Genomic DNA, 24,266 nt, shown 5'->3' on the forward strand with positions numbered 1-24,266 from the left:
TGTTGTTCCACCTTGTGAAAACAATAAAACACAAGGTCCACGAGGGAGTGAACGAGGGAGTCACTGCACTCATGATTAACATCATTGGTAGGTTGTTAGATCCACCAAAGAGGGAAAAAAGCACCGTGCTCTTTGTCAGTGAGGGTCAGGAAACAGTGAAACACCAACAAGATCCTGGAAATACCCTACTGAGTCCCTCCACTGTGTAAAGTACCTTTGATTCATATGAAAAGTGGAATTAGACCCCAGAGGATGAAAACCACATTTAAGCAGTAAATTGTGAAAGTAAAAGTGTTACTCAAGGGTGGTGTAGATGAGGCAAAGCACTAAATACTAAAAATGACTTCAACTTCATTGCTTGAAATAGTTTGGAGACAAATTTAACACTAGTGACGCACACATATAACATCCATTAGTGTCACTTTGAATTGCTTAAGTGTTGACAACTGCAGAAGTTTCATCTGATGTTTCTCCTGGCAGATCTGTGTCAGAGTTTGGGCGCGTGTTAAAAAGGACACACTGTTCAGAGGGAAGGTATACCAAACAATGAAAAGTCCTTTATTGCCATCAGAACATGAGTGAGAAAACCAGAGACAAAATCTGACAGAGTGAGGAGTCAACTGTACAACCAGCATCCACACAGACACACACACACACACACACACACACTCTCACAGCAGCCAGCAGTCTCTCAACAGGACATAAGGGACACAGATACATAAGGAATTACAGTACTCACACAATGAGGTATAAAGGTAAAACACAAACATACCAGATAGGGCTTCGTCCTCCACTCACACACATGCGACTGAACCAAGGTACAAATACTCAAGTGCTCGTTCATTCTTTAAAAACACAACATACAGGTGAGCAGAAATGTATAAGAGCAGCATCTGGGTCATCTCCATTCAAACGCACTCCCGTTCATCTGTCTCTCAAAACCTTTGGTCATGTGAACGCTTGCTTGTCATGTCATGCACAATGCTGCCCTTGCAGTGTAATACTCTGTGAGACTCTGAAACTTGTGAGCGAAGGAACGGGTCCCTTCCTGACTCGTGTCCTACGATAGAAACTGGGACGATCCGGGCAGATGAGCACAGGGGTGGTGGGGTGGGCTTGTTTTTAAAGTCACAAATAGTTTCTCTCTCTCTCTCTCTCTTCAAGGTAGAGTTTCTACGTTAGTTGGACATTCAATGTGTACATTAGCAGCAATTCTAGTGAATGAAACAATGGCTTTGTAAGTCAGATTAATAACACCCTTTCCTCATGCACAGGACAGGCACCAGCTACTACTCGTTACCTAAATGCCATGCAAGTTAGAAAAATAGACTGCAAACTCACAAGACAAGAGAAATCAAAGTTCATCTCCAAGAAGAGGTTGATTTCACTTCAATTTTTTATTTCATATTTTCTAAGATGTGGAAATAGCAACAAAAAAAACTTGAGAGCGGTAACCAAGACAACAGTAACAACATGAGCAGAGAGCCACTGAGGTGTCCAGTCCCTCTCTTACTCCATTTGCCAACCCAAACTGCCAGGTACAAGACAGACACTTGGCTGGTTTCCACTTTTCTGTTATGGCCCTCTGCTGCGCGCCGCGCGGGGGCGACCGCGTCGTGTCGACTCGCGCCTGCCGTGTATGCCTCATGTGTACCTGTAAGTGTGGGCCTGTGTGTCGTGTGGCTCTCATGTCATTTGAAGCTGTCCCATTCCCACAGTCCGCAGTCTCCAGGCCCTCCCCCACTAGCAGCTCCCGTCCCGGAAAGGTGGTCGCCCTCGTGTGCTTCCGGAGCTGCGCGCTGTAGTGGTTTATCAAGACACTAGTGTGGCTGGAAGCTAGCACCGCCGCCCCCTCCGACACTGAGAAAGAGGCACGGTATACTTCTCTTTGAGTCTAAATCTATAGTTCAAGTCTGCCGTCTGTCTGGTCTCAGCCTGTCCTGTTTACAGGGCTGCATGGGTGCCGTCCTGGACCCTCGAAAGGCCTAAAACAGGTGAGAGGAGGAAGTGACATCACCTGGCACCCCTCAGGCCTGTTGATAAATAGAGATGCCTCACTATGCGACCCGCCTAGGGCTGCGTTTCGTTACCTCACCCATCCCCGTTTAAATTTGTGGTTGCCAAATATCTCAACTGTGCACACACAAACACACACATGCGCGCACGCACGCACGCACTGACCCTGACGCCGTCCATTCTACTTGGAATGAGGACAAGCGCCTTGAATTTCGTGTTTGGCACCAGACTTCCTTTTCCTCACGTTGGCCAGCCACTCCCTCCTTTTCTGTATCCTCTTTTCACTCATTTTACTCATCACTCCCTCACAGGTCTGTTCTCTTCTTGGAACCAAAAACAAACAAAAGAAAACTGGAAGAACACCTCTCCTTCTTGTCTTCCTCTCGGGAAACAAAAACAAACTTAATGGAAAAACTCAAGTTTTTTTTATTATTTTTTTTTTTTTCAAATTCAAGGCACAATGTCTATCAATATTCCAATCTGTCTGTCTGTCTGTCTGTCTGTCTCCACTCCCAGGTACAGTGTGCGAACATCGCGTCACATAAGCTATTGGACTGTCTGCTCGTACGCCACTCCCTACAGCTTACATCTCTCTTGTCTGTACATTAACACTGTTAAGAGAAGCGTCTGTTTTGGTTGAGAGAGCGACCGCCAAGTCCAAACCAGTGATAAACAATGAACAAAATTAACAAAACAAAAAAAAAAAAAAAAAGACACAAATAAAGATAACCGTTTCAAAAACAAAAAAAAAAGTCTCGTCCTGTTTCTCGTGTTTCAGTATTTTTAAAAATCAAGTCATATCCACCAGCTCTTTTTTGGCAAGCTAGTTGTTTTTTTAAATAAGCACTAAGTACTGATAGATAGGATAGCATACACCGTTAACGTGTGTTTTTAAGTAGATGCGTTTGTCGTTTTTTTGTACTTTTTCACTCTCATAGTATGAATTCAGGTATTTTGTCAGGTACTTTTCACTCATCTGTTTAAGGTTTAAGTTAATGCAAGCAGGGACAGAGTTTGCCATGGAGTCTTGCTCTAGACTTGGGTTCGCGAGGGGGCAAGGCCGTCTCTTTACGAAACCCCATTGACCAAGGCCAGGGTCTCGCTGGGCGAGGTCATGCCTTTGCTGGGGGAACGCTTAGAGGGCGTTCGCTCAGGCATCTGGGTGCTGGTCCCGTTCTCCTGTGGGCACAGAAGGTGGAGAAAAGGTGAGAATGTTCCAAATATATGATTTATGTCAATAAACCTGAGGCTGAGGTCGATGTGTGTTTCTGTCTGTACCTTGGGCTCGGGGCCAGCATGGTTTTCCTTCTGAGGCAGGTTCTGTCTGCTCTGGGAGTCAGCACGGGATATGTAGTCAGCAACACTCACTGGAAACATTGAAATCTGTTAGCTGAAACAAAAGCTGGGGCTACATTGCACATACAGTGTAGATACAGTTTCAAAATGCCATGGTGTTGCTTCAAGGAAAGCTATGGGCAGCCCTGTAGCAACACAAAACAACAGATAAATACCAGGGACAATCAAGCTGGCCACAGGACAGCAGTTTAAAACCAAATGTTCAAAGCATTTGTTGATACAAAAGTTAGCCAATAAAACAGGGTGACTCACCACTTTCACCTGGCTGTCTGTCACGGCTGGTTGAACCTCCCTCTGGGCGGTTGCCACGGTTACGACGGCGGCGACTTCTGTTGCGGCGCTGAGGCCGGGCTTCTTCATCTAAGTCCAATGAGAAAACGTGGGTTACCATCTTTGATCATGTGACAGTTTTCTATTCAACTTCTACTTTCATTGAAAAGCATTTTGGTATAGATTTCATAGATTTACGATGTGCTGCTGGATCCCTACTAGATAAGAATACAGCACTGAAGTTCTCACCCAGTCCGTTCTCACTGGGGCCAGCCTGGCCGTCCGACTCTGCAGCGGCGTCCATCACGCTGGGCTCCTGGTCGTTGCGCCGGCGTCTGGAGCGTCTGCGGCGGTCTCCTCCCATGCCCTCACTGATGTCTGCGTCGGCTAGCTCTCCCTCACCCTCCAGTAGGGAGTATGGGTTACTGTCGGGGTCCCTCAGCACTGGATATGTCACAGATAATAAGTATTTAAACACATGCCTAATTTAACTAACCTAACCTCTAGTTTTGACACAAAGACTGCCGTACAGTGCATATCCTTCTACAGCTGACTTTAACCATAAAGGCAATTCTACAGTGTGGTGACTTAAGGCTGACCTGAGGGCATGTTCTTCAGCACATTTCTCCTTCTCTCTCTCTCTCTCAGGTAAGCTAACCGTGCTCCATCACATAAGAGGTCCGCACCTCAAACACAAAGGGCACCTTGGAAAGACTATGACACCTTCATGGCAGCACCATCCTCTGCTCTGTATACTAGGTTCTGTAGAAAAGATTCTTAAGCCGTACTCTGCATACCGTGAGATGACCGTACTGCAACGATGGCTTGGAATAGCTCTCAAAAGCTGAAAGGTGAAATGTTGCATGTCCACTTTGAGTATTCTCAAAGTCAACATGCACCCTTGGCTGTCAGTGACATGAACGGGCTCTAAGTACCTGAGCTGATGGAGTTAGAGGGCTTGGATCCCGGCCCCCCACGGCCTCGTCCTGAGTTAGAGCCTCTGCCCCTGCCGCCCCGTCGGGAGCCTCTCTCGTCACCACCTATGCCGCGGGGCCGCTGGTCTCGATCGAGAACATCCTCTGACTCAGAAGCGTTGGATAGTTCAGAGTTTGTGCCTGGATTGTGGAGGGATACAAATTGTAAAAAAGGAGACAAACATAAACATTTGTCTTCTATTTTCCACGTTTCTCTCCAACTGTAATTATGTTTCAGCTTCATTCTCACCATATCCAGAGTATTGGCTGTTGGAGGCCCTGCGTCCTCTGCCGCGGCCCCCATAGGTGCGAGAGGTGTGGAGTGAGTTGTTGCTGTCATCTGTCAAGTAGCCTTTCTCCCTTTCAACACCAGGACCACCACTTCGACTAGGAGGAGCGCGGTACCCAACCCCGATCTGACGGAGCTGCTCGTCAATCTGGAGACGCTCCAGGCGCAGCTGCTCCACTTCCTACAGGACAGGGACAAGGACACACTTGTGGATCGTGTGCATTTCAAAGCCAGTTTGTCCGAACATGGTTTACTGAAATGTTCAAACAAAAGTATCTTTAATTAAAAAAAAAAAAAATGTAAATACAATGCATAGAAAAACCGAAAGGGCACTCGAGTCCAACAGTCCAGATCTGCTTTTAACTGCTTGTTCACAAGTCAGATCAGGATCTGCTCCAAAATTCCTTCCTACCTTTCCAGTTTTTTCACAATCCTGGTCACAAATAGACAAACGGCCTCAAAAATGTAACAAAAAGTTTCCAACATAAACCACCTTAAAAAAAATAAACAATTATCAATACTTAGTTCGTTTCTTGCTATCACCATGTATCGTATTGTATCTTACCCTGCATTAAGTGAAACATAAGATCCCTCAGCCATCTAACATGACACGGTGACCTGGGCTCCTTCCAGTTTGACAAAATGTGTTGAGCCAAAAGAGTTGTAAGTGCTACCATCGTATGCAGATCACCTGACCAACAGGGATTATCAGGTTTAACTACAAACAAAGCATGTGCGCTACTTAAATCAGATGAGCCACATGTGTAGTAAAAAAAAAAAAAAAAAGGACTGACTCAATACCATCAATGTCTATAATAAGAATTGGAATTATTATTGAATCAGTAAAAAGACCGTTGCAGTATTAAAAAAAAAAAACGCACAAACGCCGCTGCACTGAGCTGGGACCATGCCACGATCTTGCACGTCTGCTGTGAGCCAGGCTGGTTAGGAGCTCATCATTAAGTCTATCGCTCCACCACTGGGTGGCAGTAATGTGTAAAGTCCAGTGTTCCCAACCAGACAGACTGTGGGCAACCTGCAAAAAACCCTCAATATGACCATTTTGACAGAACACCGACGTGTGTTCGGACACCTGCCAATTTCTGGCAGCTGGCCGGCTGGTTGAGTTGAGGTATTAGTTTGTAGTGATCAAAGCTCAGGATACGAATCTGTCAACACAACCTTTACTCCACTGCTATCCTTATAGACTCCCGTCTTCTCCAAAGGAAAAGGCAGTGTTGTCCTATTTGTAGAAAAAAACCTGAAATTTCCTGGATGTGCCTTGAAGTGGATGTGGAATCCTATGGTGTAAAGCAAAATTGTGCCCTCACTTTGTAATCACACTTTGTATCACACAAGAGTGGCTGAAAGAGCTTCACAGTGCGTTTGCTGGGTCAGATGTTCTCAGCCACATTGATTCATAGTTGCTAAACAGAATTAGACTGATTAGCCCATTTGGTTCGGATTTGTCTCATGTATTGCACAAAATGGGAAGAGTAGTTGTTGGTAAGGTAAACTAATAATTATTAGGTAGTAGGAAAATCGGGGTCCACTGTCACTACATCATTTTGCCAGGGATCCCCTGGACCACCATTCCACCCCTCTGACAACCAATGCTCTCACAAACTACCAGGATAACGCTAAAGGTATTGTTTGGTAAAGGTTTATCGCGCTCATTGACAAAACACTACTACTATCTTTTGGAAGTATCACAATTTCAGTTTAGCCACACATGCCCTCTTCATAGATGACGGGTGGGCACTGGCGTCTAACGGCAGCAATGCAATGACAGCAGTTTCTATGGTGGTTCACTGGTGGGTGATTCGGAGGAGGGGGTTTCACTTCGCAGTGTGACAGCTGCCTCCACCAACGACAGCTGAACCTCGAGGGAGGTGTGAAGGAAGTGAGGCAGGGCAGGGGGTCTGATTTTATTTTTGGAAGCCGAGGGTCCAGATAGCTGGTAATCTAAACTCCAGCGTACCCTTCAACCCATCCCAGAGAGAGGAGCTATTTATAAAAGCACATGAGGTAAGGGCAAAATGAGGTGCTCTCAGCAGCTTTCCTCATGTGGTGCTGGGCAGGAGGGAGACAGGTGACCAATATGAAATGATCCTGCACATACGCCCACATTTCCCAGCGGCACCCTGCCCCAACCCCACATAAAGGACATGTGCTTTTAAGATAATGTCCAGATATTCTGAACAGAAAAACATGGATTCAAAAGCAAAACTGAAAACAGCTGCAATGTAGAGAATACAGAAATGCCAAACATGCAGATACATTTTATCTGAATTTTTTTTTTTTTTTTTTACACGACCAGAACAGAGTAAAGGCTAGTGCCATCTACTGGTGAACATGGAGGATCGACTAACCTGAAGATAGGACACATGGTACTCCAGCAGGGCCTGAGCATTGCTGATGTTCTCTTTAGTTCCTACAAACACGAATGGAACCATGCCCTGACAAAACACAAAGAGGGTGAGATGAAGAGTTGAGTGTCTTTATTAAGGAAACTATAATCGTCACTTTTAAGCCTGAGCTCCATTGAGTCATCACTTACTTACTCGGACCTTACTCAAAAGTAACATTCACATGTGGTGAATTGCAGACCATTTTTGGTTGGATTGGCAAGCTTAAAACCATGTCAAAACACACACATACACACACACACAGCAGAAACCCATCAGGGATAGCAGACAGCTTAGTGCCCACACATGCCAACATATACTGAGCAGTGGGCTGTGTGTACTGGAAGCAATGAAAACTTAAGTGCTCATGACAACAGAGACAAAGCAGCAGAACAGAACTGTCAAAGGAGAGAGCAAATGGGAAGTACACTCTCCTACAATATAGTAGCTTTGCTTTTTGGAGAGCAGAGGGGTGCGGGAGGTGGGGGTAAGGGGGGGTGGGGGATGCCGGAGGGTTATAGGTCCATTCACCTCTTTGCTGCTGGCAGTGTCGTCCCTGCCTGCCCCCTGCCTGCCTACCTCCTCCCGGGGAAGCTTTTTGTCGTTGTCTCCTTCAATCCTGACGCGCACCACGCCCGACTTGTCCACAATCTCCTGGATGACTTTGCCGCTCTTGCCGATGACTTTGCCTGCACACGAGAGAAAGAAGGGGGGGGGGGGGACAAGGTTAAAAGTATGTTGTGATAATAAGAGAGTATGCATGTGTAGTCATAAGGAATATGCTATGGGGAGGAAGCAGGATGTTGTCACCAACAAAAAGAGCTCCCTCAGGACAGTTATGTCGCTCACTCACCGACAAGGTTCCTGGGTACCTGAAAGTAGTCTTCTTTGAACTCAAGATACTCTCTAGCCTGCTTTACTGCCTCTGGGGTCTATAACAAAACACAGACATTACAGCAAATTACACCCCAGTATATATCTCTCCATACGTTGGGACACGGACTGACATACCCAGGACATAGAGCGGTGCACAGGCTCATTAAGCGGCGTACCTCTCCGTAGATCCTGAATGTGCAGCTTTCCTCCTCCAGTTCGATAGCTGTGACACCAGGCACCTTCCTTGCCTGCTGGATGTTGGCACCGTGGGAGCCGATGGCGAGGCCCATCAGGTCCTCCCTGACCTTCACCTCCTCTTGGTATGCTGATGCTAACTGCTTACTTGTCTGGGAGGGAAAACACGTAGGTGTGTGTTAGGTTTGTGTGCAAATGTGCAAACTAAGCCGAAATGGTTGGCTGCGGCTTCTTATTTGTCGATGACGCACGTCCACGCAGACAGGGAAAATTAAGTGTCTTTGATGGGGTGTGCGCATGTGTAATGTCAAGAGAGTGTGTTTACCTCCAGATGTTTGGTGGCTTCTTCATTGCGGGACATTAGCATGAGCTTGGTACGGATGCTGCGGAAATGCATGTCGCTCAGAAGAGTTGCACGCTTTACTGTGGTTTCATTTGTAGACTGAAGATAGAGAAGGGATTAAGTTACAATTTATCAATTGCTCAAATGCTTTGTCAGTGTTTGTGAAAATAAGCAAATGTTTGGCATCTTTAATAAGCACTAATTAAGCTATCAAAAAAATGTGGCTTCAGAATATGTTTTATCTAAAAAATAACTCCTGACAGATGGGCAGGAGAAGCTAGATATGTGGTATGAGCTGGAGTCAAATCTACACCTGATGATTGCTGTGGAATACCCAGAAAGTCTTTGACGTGCAGTTCATTTAAACCTTTTTTGTGTGAGCATCATTACGGCTGCTTTGTACCATTTCCTCATCAGTGGATACAGGCAGTTCACTTGTTAATGCGGTGGGACCCAGCTGAAGGGTGTATTGTGAGTACTAACCAGCACAATGAGTTCGTGTGTTTGGGCACTGTAGAAGATGCAGTTGGCTCCGATAGCTTTCCTGAAGTCTTTGTGAATGTTGTCATTTGCACAGCTGTCGATAAGAATACAATCCACAGGAGAGTCAGATTGGTTATTCATTTGGCAGCGGCGGGCCATTATAACACCACTGCTCACTGAGACAACTTAAGAACTGAACATTCAGAGAAAGGCTTTTACGTGACATGTAAAATCATCCATTCATATACTGAAGAAAATCTCAATTCATCAAGTCCTTTTGTTACAGCAATTTCTTAAGCAATTCCCAGTACCCAGGTGTGAAGCTTAGTGTGAAGCTTGGTGCAATGCTGACGTTAAATCAAATAAATCCACCTCCAGGATGTAAAGTGTACAATGTAAAGACACTCACATGTCCCTCAGGTCTTCTGGCACAGGGATGGGGACCTTGTGGAAGGAGTTTCGAGAGGAAGGACTGTTGGGGTTGAGGGGCCTGATGCGCTCTGATGTGACAATCTCGTTGTATGTGGCGTCGCATGCCGCGTATTCAATCACATAGAACTGAAAGCAGCACGGGAGATACAGATTTTTAATAATGTAGCCAGAAACACATGAGGTTGACAGCTCAGATAAGCAATGTGAAGTGAAAAAACACCATCATACTACAATATATACGGAGCAAAACAGCCGTATTCAATCCATTTAAAATTCTGAATGAGCTGTCAAATTTAAAATTCATTGAGGTTTGCATTCACATTAAGAAATTATACTTCACTAGAGCTCCATTCATTTATTTCACGAAGCTACACTACAGCTCTTTCCCTGTTAGTGAAGCAAAGAAGGTGTTTCAGAGTGAGATGTAGGGAAAGATGGAAAAAAAACAGAGGGAAAGAGGGGAAAGGGGGAGCCATGAGCGAGTGAGGCAGCGAGATGAACGCTGCACACTCCATGCTCAAAGGACAGAATTAAAGCCATCAGTCAATGCTAGACATTCCTGCAGGCCGTTATCAGACTGCTCCAAATAACAGCACTACACCAGCACTACACCAGCAGCAACTCTGCTGGCACCACAGCACTACAAAGCAGTCCTCTCCATATCCCACTGACCCCCTGTTCAACCTGCAGCCCGTGCTGGTGACTCAAGAGCCGATCCTGGTTGGACTGATCAGAAAATTAAAAAGAAAAAAACAAAAACAACAGAATAAGCCAACTGTGCCTATGGGACAGAGTGTGGTGCAAATCCATTGTGACACACAAGTCAGTGTGAAGAGGAAAAAGCACAGGGTGAGTGTGGAATATAATTTGAAGATACAATGTCGGACCACATCAGAACATACTGACGCTATGAGCTCATTACCCAGCAGTAGTTATCTTACTGCAGACCTGTACTCACTCTACATGCAGCAGTACCCAGAGCCTAATAAACACTTAGTAGCAATCCAACAGAATACTGAGGCAAAGGGAAAGATAATTGCTCTGCCACTCTTGCTGATTATTAAATAGTGAGATACAGAGGAAGCTAGAGTTGCTGGATCTCATCACTGACACAAGGCATCTTCTTCTCAACAACATTAGTCTTTATCAACTAAATAGCCCCGAGGAAATTTAAACCCCAGGAACTGAAACTTGGGAACTAACACTTCCTTCAGTGTATTTGTGTCTCCACCACATGTGGGGCACTGTGAAGATTAGGCAAAGTAGACTAGATAAAAAAACCCAACAACTGTGTGCTTTAAATTGTAGGACAACAGCATTGTGTCTTTGTTATTTACTGTTGTGTGACTATGATGTTTGACTTAATGGATACATACGGAGGTGGAAATCACCACTGAAAGCACCATTAAGGCAAAACACATTTCTCCAAAATAAAGAGTGTATGCTCAGTGTTTTTTCTGATTACTCTCCTGCTTTTGGATGCATGCAATGAAAATATTTGTAAGAAGCGATTGTTTTTTTTTTCCCTATTTCTTGAGCACTTTTATAATAACATTTGGTAGAGACAATGATCCTTGGAGCCACTTACCTCTCCTTTCATCATTCTGACCCGGGCCAGCCACCAGCCACATGGCTCCTGCTCATTGGCCCTGGAGTAAACCTGTAGTGATTAACAGTTGAGTCAGAGACAAAAAAACAAAAACTACTACTAAAGGAAGATGTGACAATAATCAACGTGGCCTTGGCTGATGCACTGCCTGATTTCTAATAAGGGAAACAGGATGCATACTGTCCAACTAATTATTAGTGTTGTGTGGAGACAATGCTGAATATGTGAGGATGATATCAGATGTTGTAAATTAAAAACTGTTTGATTTTAATTTTTTTTTAGAGGCCATATGTATGGGGCTGGGTACCAAACTTCAGTACTTTTATGGCAATGAATCAAATTGCTTCAGTACTAAGAGTATTGCAAAATGCCTTGTCATGTACGACCAAATTTTGATACTCTCAACAGCGTCAATGTGCCAATAAGCATGCAGCATTGTAACAAGATTTAACAATGTTGGTGATTGGCTACCTAATGTCACATGTTAGATGCACTGTTTTTATGATATTGTGTTGACAGAAAACTTCAGGTTGTGGTAAAATGTTTTATTTTTTATGTTGTAGGACGGCTTTGAGTGGAAAAGTGCCATGGTGCTGCCTGAAACATAAAACAGCAGAGCTGGAACAGACAACTTAAGTTAAACCACATTGTAGGTTTATATTTTCTATGTTATGAAACTGATCTGAGTGTGTAAAACTGCCAAGGAGCTAAAAAACAAAAAACTGTGGACTTGTAAATGGATTTTATAAAATTAGTATGGAAAAAAAGTATTCTTCGGGAACCGGTATTGAAGTCAAGGTATCTAATCAGAATCAGTTTTTGAATGATACCCAGCCCTACATATGGATATCCTGAAAATGTCAGTCAAAACTACACACAAGCCAGTAATGATTCATCTGGTGAAATGCAAAGGCGCAAAGGCCTGCTAGGATGAGCAGAATCAGACAGACAAAAGGCAGCAGGCCTTACCTCCACCTCCTCTCCTTCGCCAATTTCCTTGTGGTAGTCGGCTGGAGGAGGCAACCGCACGTCGCTGAAGGGCAACTGTCTCTCTGGCTGCCAACTACGGCACGACGATAAAACAGACACCTGTCAGCTTATCAACAATTACAGGTAACAATATCGAACATGGTTATATAGTTCAAGCAGTGGAGCTCAGGCTCTTTTCCACTCATGTCATAGTGGGATTGCAACAACATAAATGCATTACCCACTCGCTGCTGTGCAGCACATTAACTGACATGATGAAAATAAAAATTTAAATGGCTCATTACGTTTAATGAGGAAGTTCGGGGGAACCATGTCTGGACGGTGAGTGACTATGTCACTGTATGGTGTACTTTTATATTATATAAGAACTTGAAAATGAGTGAGCGTCACAGAGTTCAGTAAATGAGTTTCAAAAAGAGGGAACTTCACATTATTACAGTGGACAAAACTGGCTCTTTTCTGTGTTCATTTAGCATCGATATCTAAGAAAGGACAACCTGAATCTTAGATTTAAAGGGAATTTTCATTTCGGAGCCTTATTACTATCATTACAGACCAAAAGAATCTTTTATTCAATCACAATCTTACACAGCCAGCTACTCCAAAACCTCCATGTGCTCGGAGAAAGTAAAAGGAGTGGGCATCCCATAAACGACACAGGCCACCACGCAGCCACCCCTCCCTCCCTGCATACCTTGGGTCACTATTTTTAGGGGCACCCTGCTCTACACTCGGAGCCAAGTAGATAAAGAGGGAGCAGGAGGACGGGAGGGTGGGGGTGGTGGAAAGGGACAGTAGGTGGGGCTAAGAGTGTAGGAAAGCATGCAATCAGGATGGCAAGGGCAGGAGGGGTCAGAGCAGGAGGTAAAAAACTGCTAGAGACATGTATGGACAGCTGCATGCCAAGCACAGGTGCTGAAGAGGACAGTTTTGAATGTCTGGGTAAAGCACTAGCCTGGAGAAGTCGCCATGGCTCTCTAGTAGTTACGACAGCTCAGGCTTCATTTCCCAGTGAACAGACTATTTATCATTAAGCAGACATATAGGACAGAAAGAGCCAACTTACTTGTTTTCAAAAACAATTGTGAGTGAGTCTTCGTGAACATCTTTGATGAAACCCTGCAAGAAAAGGAGACAGAAAGCATTTTATTCCCATGGATGCACAAGACAGAGTGCGATGAGGGGTGGGGCTGTGAGAGTTTGATTTTGCATGTAAACAACAAGGACAGCTGGCTCGTACGCCGTGCGAGACCAATACTGTGACTGTTGCTGAAAAAGAGCATCTAGGGCTTTTTGGAAGCCAAGACATCACATCACTGACACAATTCTCTGGCTGCGAATTCTGTGCTGGATAAAGTGACGAGGAACACTGACTCCTCCTGACAGCACAGACAGCCTGGAAACCTCTCTCTCCCTCTCTCCCCCACACAGACACACACAAAAACAGAAGTAAAATTCACGAGCTCTCGCTTTGTGTGCAAGTTAGAAGACAATAGTTTTACAAGAGGCTTGTACATGAAGGGCACATGTATGGGGAAGGCAGGCACTCGCTCATCCTTGCCCATACGGACAGACTATGCGTCAGCCAAGAGACTATTACGAGAGAGATCACTTCAACGTGTTACTTGTCCATCACAACCATCCACAAATCTGTCACAGCAGCCCTAAACTTTGACCACCCCCCGACCTAACGCAATGACGAGTCGTGTGGAAAGTGGTAGGTGTGGCATGTCTCTCGGTGTGACACGACCGTATATGGGACAGAAGAGACAGGCTGGATGTTCACATGTGAGCATGCGTGGGCGTCTGGAGTCAGGGTGTGGATTCACCTGCTCGGAAGGTGCTGCCTTTGCACAACAAGAGCTGGCTAGGGTTTCAGCTTGGATCAGGGGCAACATGTGTAGTATTTTAGCACCCTATTACGCCATTTAAGCAGTCCACTCTGACTCTGATTATCAATAACCACCTGCTGCGGTTGTGAGACGGTGCTGGTTAAGGGTCAAAACATGCGACATCGCATCGTCAGGAACGGTTTGCGTCTGCCTCTCACTCTACAGGGTTCCAGTGGCGCCAGGGCTGGCTAGCTTCTGGAGAAGCAGCCAGAAAGCACAACAGGTCTGACTGAAAAAGTAATCATCCTCTGATTTCCAGAGGTCACATTAGGAGACAGCTGCACGTTATGTCAGATTAAGTGTTTCTTCCACCAAGTACTACGAGGTCATAGGGCAGGCAAGCCCTCTTTCTAGCATGACATGGCTGGTGGACCGGTGGGGGCAGAGTGGGGGGGTCACAGGCAGCTCTGTGATGACACAGCTTCATCGTCAGACCAGCAGCCACACGCAGGTCCATGTGGTGACCAAGACCTTTTGGATTGGAGGAGCCAGGTTTGCAACCTTCCTCTATAATGGAAATGGATTAGATGGGAACCGACTGTGCTCAGATGTATTCATTTTTATTGGCCTGCGTATGATGAATATGTGCAAAACCTTTGATACAAGATAATCCAAAATAAAAAAACTAATGTGGAAAATCACTCCCAATGAACAGAACACAATTAGGCTTTTGCCACCTTGCCTGGTATGTGCTTCCTGCTGCGAAAGAGTCTATAAACAGGACAAAGTGCCATTTTCCTGACAGATGCTGTATTCCCCTGACTGGTTCATAAATATGATCATGATTCATAGTTAAAAAGAAAAAACTGGCTCACACAGACAAAAAGGCAAATGAGGTGCGTTCAGAAAGTTATATCCTTCCCCCCCGTGTGTCAATCAAAACAGGAAAAGAGCAATCAAGCCTTTTGCCTTACTCTCTTCCACCAAGGACAACAAAGCTACTGAAAGATGACATTTAGAATGTCACAAACACAGTTAAGTGTCCATCTCATCCACAAAATGGGAACTGCGAGATAACGGACGTAACAGAGACGAGTGGAAAACGTTCATTCACGCCAGAGCCAAACTGTCACCCTGTAAAACAGAACGACAGGTGAAGCAGCACGAGGAGAGTAAATATAGGCTCGTCTCTAAACCATGTGGTCGGCTCACTAACTGAACACCCAAAGACAGAGAAGAGATGAGGAGCACATGGAGGAATAAATGTGTTTAAACTGAGGGCTATTAAAGTAAGAGAAGTCGGAGTTGGAGAGCAGGGAGAGGATAAGTGGGGTTATTCGCCTCCTAACTGATGTCTCCTCGGGTTGGAATTAACCAGATCTGACTATAAACTAAAATTCTAAGAAATCTCAAAGTATTTCAGAAGGTCCAATGTTCACCAGGACACAAATCATACCAAGGAAAATTCCTTTTCTGTTGAGAAACTGCTTAACAATAAACCCAATTCATGTCTGAATGGCTGACTAATAAAACACTGATATATAAACAGTGTTAATAAAATGAGTGTGAAGAATCCAATTTCTGCCTCCTAAATTGCCATCTCAATGTTAGAAAACAAGCTGTGACACAGCAACAACAAAGGCTGGAAGTCATGTGTCTGGCTATGAAAGTGTGCTCGCTATTGAAAATGAATCAGAATTGAAACAGAAACCGACACACTAGTTCTGTCTCGGCTGAATGATTAACAGAAGATTCAGGGTTCAATGGTGTAGCTTGAACGAGGGTCGGGCTACAAAACAAATATGAAGTATGTGAGCTTTGATGTAGCATCTCATCATATTTGCACGCAGAAACTGCAAAACAGCTGTCTGATTAGCAGCTCGCCTCAGTTTTAAATGCTAGCACGCCACATTTTAAGACAGAGCAGTGGGTTATGCCTTATCGAAACTGTATGAATCTCTTCCCTGTGCTATACCCTGTACTCGGGTCGAAATTTGCTATAAAAAAACGACCATATATAGGCCATACATGTTGATGACAAGTGTACCTAGCTTAACAGCTAGCTGGAGCTAGCAACCCACCCCACAATGGCCAACCCTAATGAAGCGAATAACCATCCCCGTTTGTCAGGACTGGACATAAGCTAGCGTTAGTCAAGTAATGGCTGGCTGGGGTTGGGCTCCCAAGAACGAAACCTAACAGTTTTTCCTGAAACAAAACTTTCAACTGGGACAACTAGAAACTACGACTGTAACCAGGTTACCTTGTAGAAGGCCCCATTCGAGCCGCGGACCTCCACGGCCAGCCCGTCCATACTCGTCGGTAGATCCCCACGGCTGAGCTTGTCTGTAGCCGTAATGACTCCCTGCGAGTCCGGTATCGTTACCACCCCCAGCTTCGCCGGCCCTTCGCCGCTATCCGGCCGCTTGTGGATTTCCAGTGTTTCGGGTGGAGGGAGAGGGGCAGAGGAGAAGGGGCTGGGGAGATGGGTGTGATGGTGTCAACTAATGCAACGCAGACGCTGTCTCCAGCAGCAGCGAGTTAGGAAGCTCCGCCGTTTGTTTCTGTTTGAATGTGGGATTTGGTGCTCGCGAGCTGAAAGGCACCGCCACGAGCAATGGTGAAGTCTCGACGTGCGCGAGGAGGAAAAGCAAGCGAATGATGCTACGGCAGGAGGATGCTAGCTGATGGATAATTAGCTGGGAGGCTAGCTATCAACACCTTGATCCCGTCAGTTTTCAGGGATGCTAGCTGGTTAGCATTTGATAGCCTGGTTGCGTTTGTTGGTTGTGCGTGTGGCGCAGTCGTTGCGTTGAATATTTCCCCAGAAGTCGTCACCGGGGGTCGTTTCGTCAGTCTATGGTGCAATACTTTCAGCAGCGTTTCTTTCCCAAAAAAAGCGTTTGAGGTGCACTACCGCCCGGCGACTCCTTACTCCAACTACCCGTCCCCACAAACACACGCCGATAGAGTGAATCGGAGAGGGACTGAATGACCTCGAACACCCCACCCCTTCGAGACAAAGACCCGCCTATCAGGAAACCCATGCTTACGATTGGCCAATCACCTCGGCAATCAACTCCAGCTTTCGCTGATTGGTTCAGTGAATAAGGGCTGGTCTAGAAGTGTGACCAATAAAATCCAGGGAGTCGCATCCTAACAGAATCCATTGGTTTTATTCCGTGTCAATTATAATTTTACTCAAATTGACTGGCTCCCACATCTAATTTTGCCCACTCATTGATGAGTGAGGACCACCAGCCATTGTGTAAACAGCACCACAGCCAAGTTACTAAACATGTATGTGTCGGGTAAAAGTTACATCACATGCTAGAAACACCCATATAAAAGGGGGAAACCCCACACTGGGTTGAGGATTTCTTTTATGCTCATTGGTTCATCTTGTATAGACCCTTAAAGCAGTTTCTGGCTGTTTTCCTTGTTGCAGTGGATTAATGAGTAAAGATGTGTAAAACTGTGCAGGCAAAGTTAGATAAGGGCATGGTTACAAAGCACCAGGAATGCAGCACCCAGAAGACCAGATATGGGCAAGGACTGTCAGGAGGAGACAGCTGTGAGAAGCACACATGTGAGGCCAGGGGTCATGGGGTGAAGCCACACCGTACAGGAACACTCACAATTTTGGCACCCTAGATTCAGTATCATTAGAAGAGAACGTGACGGATACAGGGCCCACTAAATTAATTGTTTTATATCTAGGCCATCGTCCTGACAAGGCTGTTAAAAATGTGCATAATCAATAATTTAGAATGAAAAATAATATAGATATTATTGGCAAAAGCAGATAGGTGAATGTCTTTGGAAGCAGCAGCCGGGGAGCCAGCATACGACAGAGCATATCGTGTAATCTCTTCTAATCAACTCTCAAGTACTGATGATAAGAAGTCATTATAATAATCATATTAATTGTGAGCCCTAGTAATCCCCCTCCCTCACTAACCCCCTGCTAGTCAAGCTCTAGACATGACTTGTGATAACGTCACTTGACTTTTAATTCATTGTCTGCAGCAAAGACAGAAGAAAGTGAAACATATCTGGCACAGCAAAACCAAGAGAGGAATATTATAACTGTACTAGCCTTTATTTAACAGGGCATCCGCTTGTAATATCACCTCTGCCTGGAAGTTCAACAAGCTTTAAGCAAGTTAACTTTGCTGCCCACAACTGGCTCCGCCGGTGCCAGCTGATAGTCAGAATCAAAGGCAAGAAAATATCAGATCTAAAGAGATGTTGAGGAAAGACACCCTCTCCGTGCAGCAAGCAACCATAAAAGACTGAAGGGTGAGATTCGAGAGCGTGTTTCTTTTCCTAAGACCCCATCAGGGTCCTGGCCCAGGAATTCTTCTTTCCTGATTCCTTCCCTTCTTCCTGCAACTGTTCTTCCAGATGCAAGACCAACACTGGTGTCCATTCTGACCAAAGAGGTGTCCTCGGTTAGACGATTTTCTATCAGTGTAAACATATATCAATGTGCCAAAATGTGGGAACAGCCATAGTGAAGGAGGCTCCCCCTTCTCCAGAAGACTCTCCTCCAACCCATCTGTGGTGAAATGTTGTACTCTGCACTTCATGGCTCATGCCCTGGATAGCAAAGATGACGCCCTCTCTGGCACACAGCTTTCATCACAGTCCATCGAGTGGAAGGACTTGGAGCGCTCACCTCTTGTAGAAGACTCTTGTAGAAGACGTCTTGAAGGTTTGTACAACGTCACAGGTACAACCCAGCATATCTTGGAAATTACCCTTACCTTCCTGCTCAACTGCTGTGAAAGGCACTTTTCCTTGTCCAGTTATTACTCCATGTGACTGAGTAAGAGGTACCTTATTTGTGATTCAGGCAGCATGTGGACAACCCTCAGTTAGTCTTTGTGCTATAATATCGCTGACATATGAAGCTATACAGATGATGCAAACTGATGATGAACTACATTTTGTAACATCTTTTGCCATCTAGTGTGATGTGCAGGAGCACTGTGTTGTATTTGCCAGTTCAGCCATTAGAACCCAGTCATCTCTGTCACCTCACAAAACTTATAAAGACTTTTAAAATAATAATTGGGGAGAAACTTATTTGGGCAAATAATCTTTATTTGATCTGATACAATTTAAACCACATATGATTTATTATCAATAATGCCAACGAAGATTGTTGTGAAGCTGTGATTTTTCTTAGAAACCATTCAAATGCCCGATCACTTTGATTATAGCTGTGCGCGCTCCCGCGAGTGGAGTTCTGGCAGGCGGGGCGAACTGAGAGTAGTGATCATGTGACTCAATCAGCCAATAGGAACGCTTCCTACAGACGCGCGCAACTTGATTCAGGAAGTATGCGTTTCCTATTAATGTCGTATTCGCGTTAGCCATGGATGTATGAAGAGACCGAGAAAAGTCTTAAGAAATTAAAAACAGACTATAAGGAACACAATTCAGCTGAAAATGTCCTCCGAACAGGAGTCTAACGCTAACATGACCCATGTATCACTACTGGGGAAGGGTGACAGTTTGCATCAACAGGGTAAGAAAACAAGTTTGCTAACTTACGCTAACTAGCTGCTTAGACCGCCACTGATAAAACACTGACATCGTGTTTTGAAACCTAATTCGTTTCAGAATTAGAGTGAGAATGTATATTTTTATAGTAAAATGTGAAAGAAGGATGCATAGGCTGAAGGAGAGAAAGAAGCTACGATAGCGTCTAGTTAAAGTTGGAGAATTTGTGAATTAGGTTTGGCCATTGACCACAAGTTGACTGTATTTACTGTCCTCCCACCCAGTCCTCGCCTCCTTCCCCCTGTGCGACATTACAGAGGAGGATCTGACCCAAAACCCTCAGTTCTGCAAGCTCCTAGCCACCCTGGCACAGCATGTGGATCAAACTGGACTCACAGCCCCGCTGAAAGCAGAGCTGGAGAAGGTACCAGCAGGCTCTGTGCTAACATATAGACAGACAACACTGTGTGAAGAGAAGTTCTACATTCTTAATAACTACACAATAAGTAGTCTAAGTGAGTAATAGACATGTGGACCTCTACTGGTAACCAGTAAGAATTGCAGTCACAGAGGTGGGACCTTTCTCCTCCGCAGGTATCAGTTTGTTAGTTTTAGTAAACCTGTGCACATTTAAAAGTGTTTTTTCCCCCCCAGGCTGAGCAGAAGCTGCAGAGCCAGAGACGCCACTGGCTGCGCTCCGAGACCCTCCACAACGGGCTACAGGAGATGATCCAGGAGCACTGTATCAGGAAACACCATTACGTTGTACCCCCTGACCAGAACATGGTACATTTGGATCATTCTGTCATTGCATTACATTACGTTGCAGTTGTTATGAACATATTGTCCACAAATGCTCAGTGCTGTCAGTGGCCAAGAAAGCTGCACTAGGCGTCTTACTTTGCACATTGAAATGTCCAGAAATCTGCTATGTGACATTACATTTGTAATCCACTGCATGTTTGTGGTTACCTCACTCACAGTGGTCGCAGAGACAGACATCAGAGGTGTTTTCATCCGGTGGAATTACACTTATCTGATGATAACTTTGATATATCTTTTTTTGGTTGCCTGTGTGTAGTTCTATGAGACGCTGGAGAAGTGCCTGCTGGTATCTCAGTGTGTCAGACAGCTTGATCCCAGTAGCACTACCAGCCAGGACCAGCCCTCTATTCTGGGCCTGAACTCCCAGCAGGTGATGGAGCTCATGCCATCGGAGAAGGTGAGTCATAAATACAGAACATTCAACCACAGACCAAAAGGAAAATGATTTACCTTGGTGCTCAGATGTTATTTGTGAGTTTGCATCGTGTGAATTCAATGATGGATGGATGGGTGATCTAGCAGCAAAGAGTACTGTAGAACCAACCAGGCGCATTTTTTTATTTAACAGCTCCGCTGTATTTTTTGCTTTTACCAGGATGTTCAAAGAATGAAACAGGCTCTTCCCAGAGAGCTGGAGAAACATCTGAAGAAAAAGTGTTTGAGCCTCCTCTCCTACTATAAACCTGAATGGGGTACGGTTTGCAGACGCTGACCTATCTATCACTATCAGTAAAAATTCTCACTTTCACTACCTTTTATATCACCTCATTGCTCTGCACCGACACGATGACCAGGATGTGTTTTTTTGTAATCTCTTCTAGAGAATGAGAGCGAGGGCCTGAAGAGCAGCAAGGTGTCTCATCTGTCAGCCCAGCTGGACAAAGAGAAGAAAAGTGCCGAGGGTCTGAAGGAGACCTGTCGGGACAGTACAGTTCTGCTGCAAAGGCAGACACAACTCTACCTCTCCGTACGTCAAACCTCAATCACATTTAGTTAACTATAACAACCTAATACAGCCCCTCCATTTTTGGCTGGTTAATTCTGAGCTGTGCGCTTTTTGTGAGGAAATTGTGTTCTTTCATGTACAAGTTAAATGTGTGTTCAGTTTAGTTTGTACCAAAAATATTTTGCTTTCAGTGTGTTTCCTCTTCTTGACTTGTGTGCAGGAGCTTATTAAGTGCATTCAGCTCCTCCAGTCTCTCATTTTGGACCACAGGCTGAGGATCCAGACGGATTTGGACAGGAAGAAGTTGGACTACTTTGAGGGAAAATGTGAATTAGTCTTGCAGAAGATCAAGTAAGGAGTTTTCAGTGCCAATGCCTGCTTATTTTGATGTTGTCAATTTTCTCTTCCAGAAAGACTTACTGGGAGAATAAACTCAAATTATTAGATTGTTAGTAGAATGTGTATTTTAGTTTTTTTTACATATACTTTTCTCTTCTTTTTCTCAAAGGACTGAGATGGTGGAAATCCAGCTGGACACGTACACAGTGGACTCAATATCTGCTCACAGAAAAATAAGGCAAGGGGTGTTTTGTCCGTCTCTGGCTAATTCCTTATACAGTGGGGCAAAAAAGTATTTAGTCAGCCACCAATTGTGCAAGTTCTCCCACTTAAAAAGATGAGAGAGGCCTGTAATTTCCATCATAGGTACACTTCAACTATGAGAGACAGAATGGGGGGAAGGAATCCAGGAAATCACATTGTAGGATTTTTAATGAATTAATTGGTAAATTCCTCGGTAAAATAAGTATTTGGTCACCTACAAACAAGCAAGATTTCTGGCTCTCACAGACCTGTAACTTCTTCTTTAAGAGGCTCCTCTGTCCTCCACTCATTACCTTTATTAATGGCACCTGTTTGAACTCGTTATCAGTATAAAAGACACCTGTCCACAACCTCAAACAGTCACACTCCAAACTCCACTATGGCCAAGACCAAAGAGCTGTCAAAGGACACCAGAAACAAAATTGTAGACCTGCACCAGGCTGGGAAGACTGAATCTGCAATAGGTAAGCAGCTTGGTGTGAAGAAATCAACTGTGGGAGCAATTATTAGAAAATGGAAGACATACAAGACCACTGATAATCTCCCTCGATCTGGGGCTCCACGCAAGATCTCACCCCGTGGGGTCAAAATGATCACAAGAACGGTGAGCAAAAATCCCAGAACCACACGGGGGGACCTAGTGAATGACCTGCAGAGAGCTGGGACCAAAGTAACAAAGGCTACCATCAGTAACACACTACGCCGCCAGGGCCATGTATTACGAGATTTTGAGTGAAAACCTCCTTCCATCAGCAAGGGCACTGAAGATGAAATGTGGCTGGGTCTTTCAGCATGACAATGATCTCAAACACACCGCCCGGGCAACGAAGGAGTGGCTTCGTAAGAAGCATTTCAAGGTCCTGGAGTGGCCTAGCCAGTCTCCAGATCTCAACCCCATAGAAAATCTTTGGAGGGAGTTGAAAGTCCGTGTTGCCCAGCGACAGCCCCAAAACATCACTGCTCTAGAGGAGATCTGCATGGAGGAATGGGCCAAAATACCAGCAACAGTGTGTGAAAACCTTGTGAAGACTTACAGAAAACGTTTGACCTCTGTCATTGCCAACAAAGGGTATATAACAAAGTATTGAGATGAACTTTTGTTATTGACCAAATACTTATTTTCCACCATAATTTGCAAATAAATTCATTAAAAATCCTACAATGTGATTTCCTGGATTCTTTCCCCCCATTTTGTCTCTCATAGTTGAGGTGTACATATGATGAAAATGACAGGCCTCTCTCATCTTTTTAAGTGGGAGAACTTGCACAATTGGTGACTGACTAAATACTTTTTTGCCCCACTGTAGCTGTGATGTAATTCCTACATCCTTCACTCCGCTCTGCTCCACTGTCTGAAAGACACAGAGACAGTAGTTTAGGGAGTGCATACTGTTTTCCACAAGTGTACTAATAACAACCTTTTGTCACTGTGTCTTCATTTCAGAGAGAAGCTGGAGTCTGAGCTGAAGGCCGGTCAGGCGGAGAAACAGTCGGTCGAGTTAAAACTGGCCTCCTTCGAGATCTTGGGCAAAGAGTTTGAGGCCCTGGCTGAGGAGTACTGCAGATTACAGCAGGAGATAGAAATGAAAAACTGGGCTCTGAAGGAGTTCACCCAGTACAATGACAAGTGAAGATCAAATCCGATGCTGGGACCACAGCCAGCCGTTCCCCTTTTTCGTAGCGTGTCCTTGCTCACAACGACATACTGACTTTTGGACGCTTGACACAGAAACTGTGTGGACGTTTGGCCGACAGGAACCATGTACAGTAGTGAGTGGGCTCAATGAAGTCTCCCATTAGAGCTCCTAACTTAAGAATGTTTAATCAACTTCAATAAATTCATTTTCTTAAAATAGTCGAGCCTCTTTAGAGCATCACCATGGTGATGAGCATTTCTGCTTTCTTTCTTTTTCCCTGAACCCATTTAGAGTTCAAGGCTTGCTCAGTATTCACTTCTCATTTGATAAGAAGCAGTTTTACTGTGCCATGCTATACTATGCTTTAACCGTCTAGCAAGTACACGTGACCATAAGGTTGCTTTCTAGTAAAGTAAAAGTCACTATATTCATACTGACAATGCAAAGTACCTTTGCCCTAAAATCTGAGTTCTCAGCTAACTGCTTCCCCCAAATATCTATACACAGTTAAATGTACCAAAAGATGGCTGAACATTCCTTTTTATACAACTTGGGAGAAAATAAACTAAAATAACGTGTTATCAGCAGGAGTCAGAGTATGATTAATGTCATATATTCATTTCTAATTTTATGTGCTGACATCTGTTCTCACTACGGTTGTGTAGTGGGAG

The 24,266-nt window shown here is 44.7% G+C and overlaps 2 protein-coding genes across 3 annotated transcripts; one reads left to right on the forward strand and one right to left on the reverse strand.

Annotated features, from left to right (window-relative positions):
* Positions 1 to 1,378: 1,378 nt before the first annotated feature.
* Positions 1,379 to 17,025, reverse strand: fxr2 (FMR1 autosomal homolog 2). Of its 2 annotated transcripts, XM_070854299.1 has the most exons (18): positions 16,337 to 17,025; positions 13,308 to 13,360; positions 12,221 to 12,314; positions 11,231 to 11,302; positions 10,315 to 10,368; positions 9,620 to 9,768; positions 9,211 to 9,304; positions 8,710 to 8,826; positions 8,366 to 8,536; positions 8,167 to 8,245; positions 7,845 to 8,002; positions 7,278 to 7,364; positions 4,867 to 5,086; positions 4,578 to 4,757; positions 3,892 to 4,086; positions 3,625 to 3,732; positions 3,295 to 3,383; positions 1,379 to 3,195 (listed from the first exon to the last, which is right to left on the reverse strand). In XM_070854299.1, exons 1-18 carry the CDS (start codon positions 16,385 to 16,387, stop codon positions 3,085 to 3,087), a joined length of 2,082 nt encoding a protein of 693 aa, XP_070710400.1. In that variant the 5' UTR covers positions 16,388 to 17,025; the 3' UTR covers positions 1,379 to 3,084. The 2 variants fall into 2 exon arrangements, with proteins under 2 accessions (XP_070710400.1, XP_070710401.1); XM_070854300.1 differs by lacking the exon at positions 10,315 to 10,368.
* A 2,488-nt stretch (positions 17,026 to 19,513) lies between these two features.
* Positions 19,514 to 23,813, forward strand: haus4 (HAUS augmin-like complex, subunit 4). The gene is made up of 9 exons (XM_070854904.1): positions 19,514 to 19,609; positions 19,869 to 20,008; positions 20,239 to 20,370; positions 20,666 to 20,806; positions 21,005 to 21,101; positions 21,231 to 21,376; positions 21,576 to 21,706; positions 21,864 to 21,932; positions 23,403 to 23,813. The coding sequence occupies exons 1-9, from the start codon at positions 19,531 to 19,533 to the stop codon at positions 23,587 to 23,589; spliced, it is 1,122 nt and encodes a 373-aa protein (XP_070711005.1). The 5' UTR covers positions 19,514 to 19,530; the 3' UTR covers positions 23,590 to 23,813.
* Positions 23,814 to 24,266: the final 453 nt, after the last annotated feature.

This window comes from Pempheris klunzingeri, chromosome 23 (assembly GCF_042242105.1).
Source record: "Pempheris klunzingeri isolate RE-2024b chromosome 23, fPemKlu1.hap1, whole genome shotgun sequence".
Classification (NCBI taxonomy): domain Eukaryota; kingdom Metazoa; phylum Chordata; class Actinopteri; order Acropomatiformes; family Pempheridae; genus Pempheris; species Pempheris klunzingeri.

Excerpts from the sequence above, each read along its gene's own strand:
- fxr2 (XM_070854299.1), bottom strand. The coding sequence starts at position 16,387 with ATGGACGGGCTGGCCGTGGAGGTCCGCGGCTCGAATGGGGCCTTCTAC. Across the intron at positions 12,315-13,307 it reads ACAATTGTTTTTGAAAACAA|TTGGCAGCCAGAGAGACAGT; the intron begins GTAAGTTGGCTC and ends GTCGTGCCGTAG. Across the intron at positions 5,087-7,277 it reads ACCATGTGTCCTATCTTCAG|GAAGTGGAGCAGCTGCGCCT; the intron begins GTTAGTCGATCC and ends CCTGTCCTGTAG.
- haus4 (XM_070854904.1), top strand. The coding sequence starts at position 19,531 with ATGTCCTCCGAACAGGAGTCTAACGCTAACATGACCCATGTATCACTA. Across the intron at positions 21,377-21,575 it reads AGACACAACTCTACCTCTCC|GAGCTTATTAAGTGCATTCA; the intron begins GTACGTCAAACC and ends ACTTGTGTGCAG. Across the intron at positions 21,933-23,402 it reads TCTGCTCACAGAAAAATAAG|AGAGAAGCTGGAGTCTGAGC; the intron begins GCAAGGGGTGTT and ends TCTTCATTTCAG.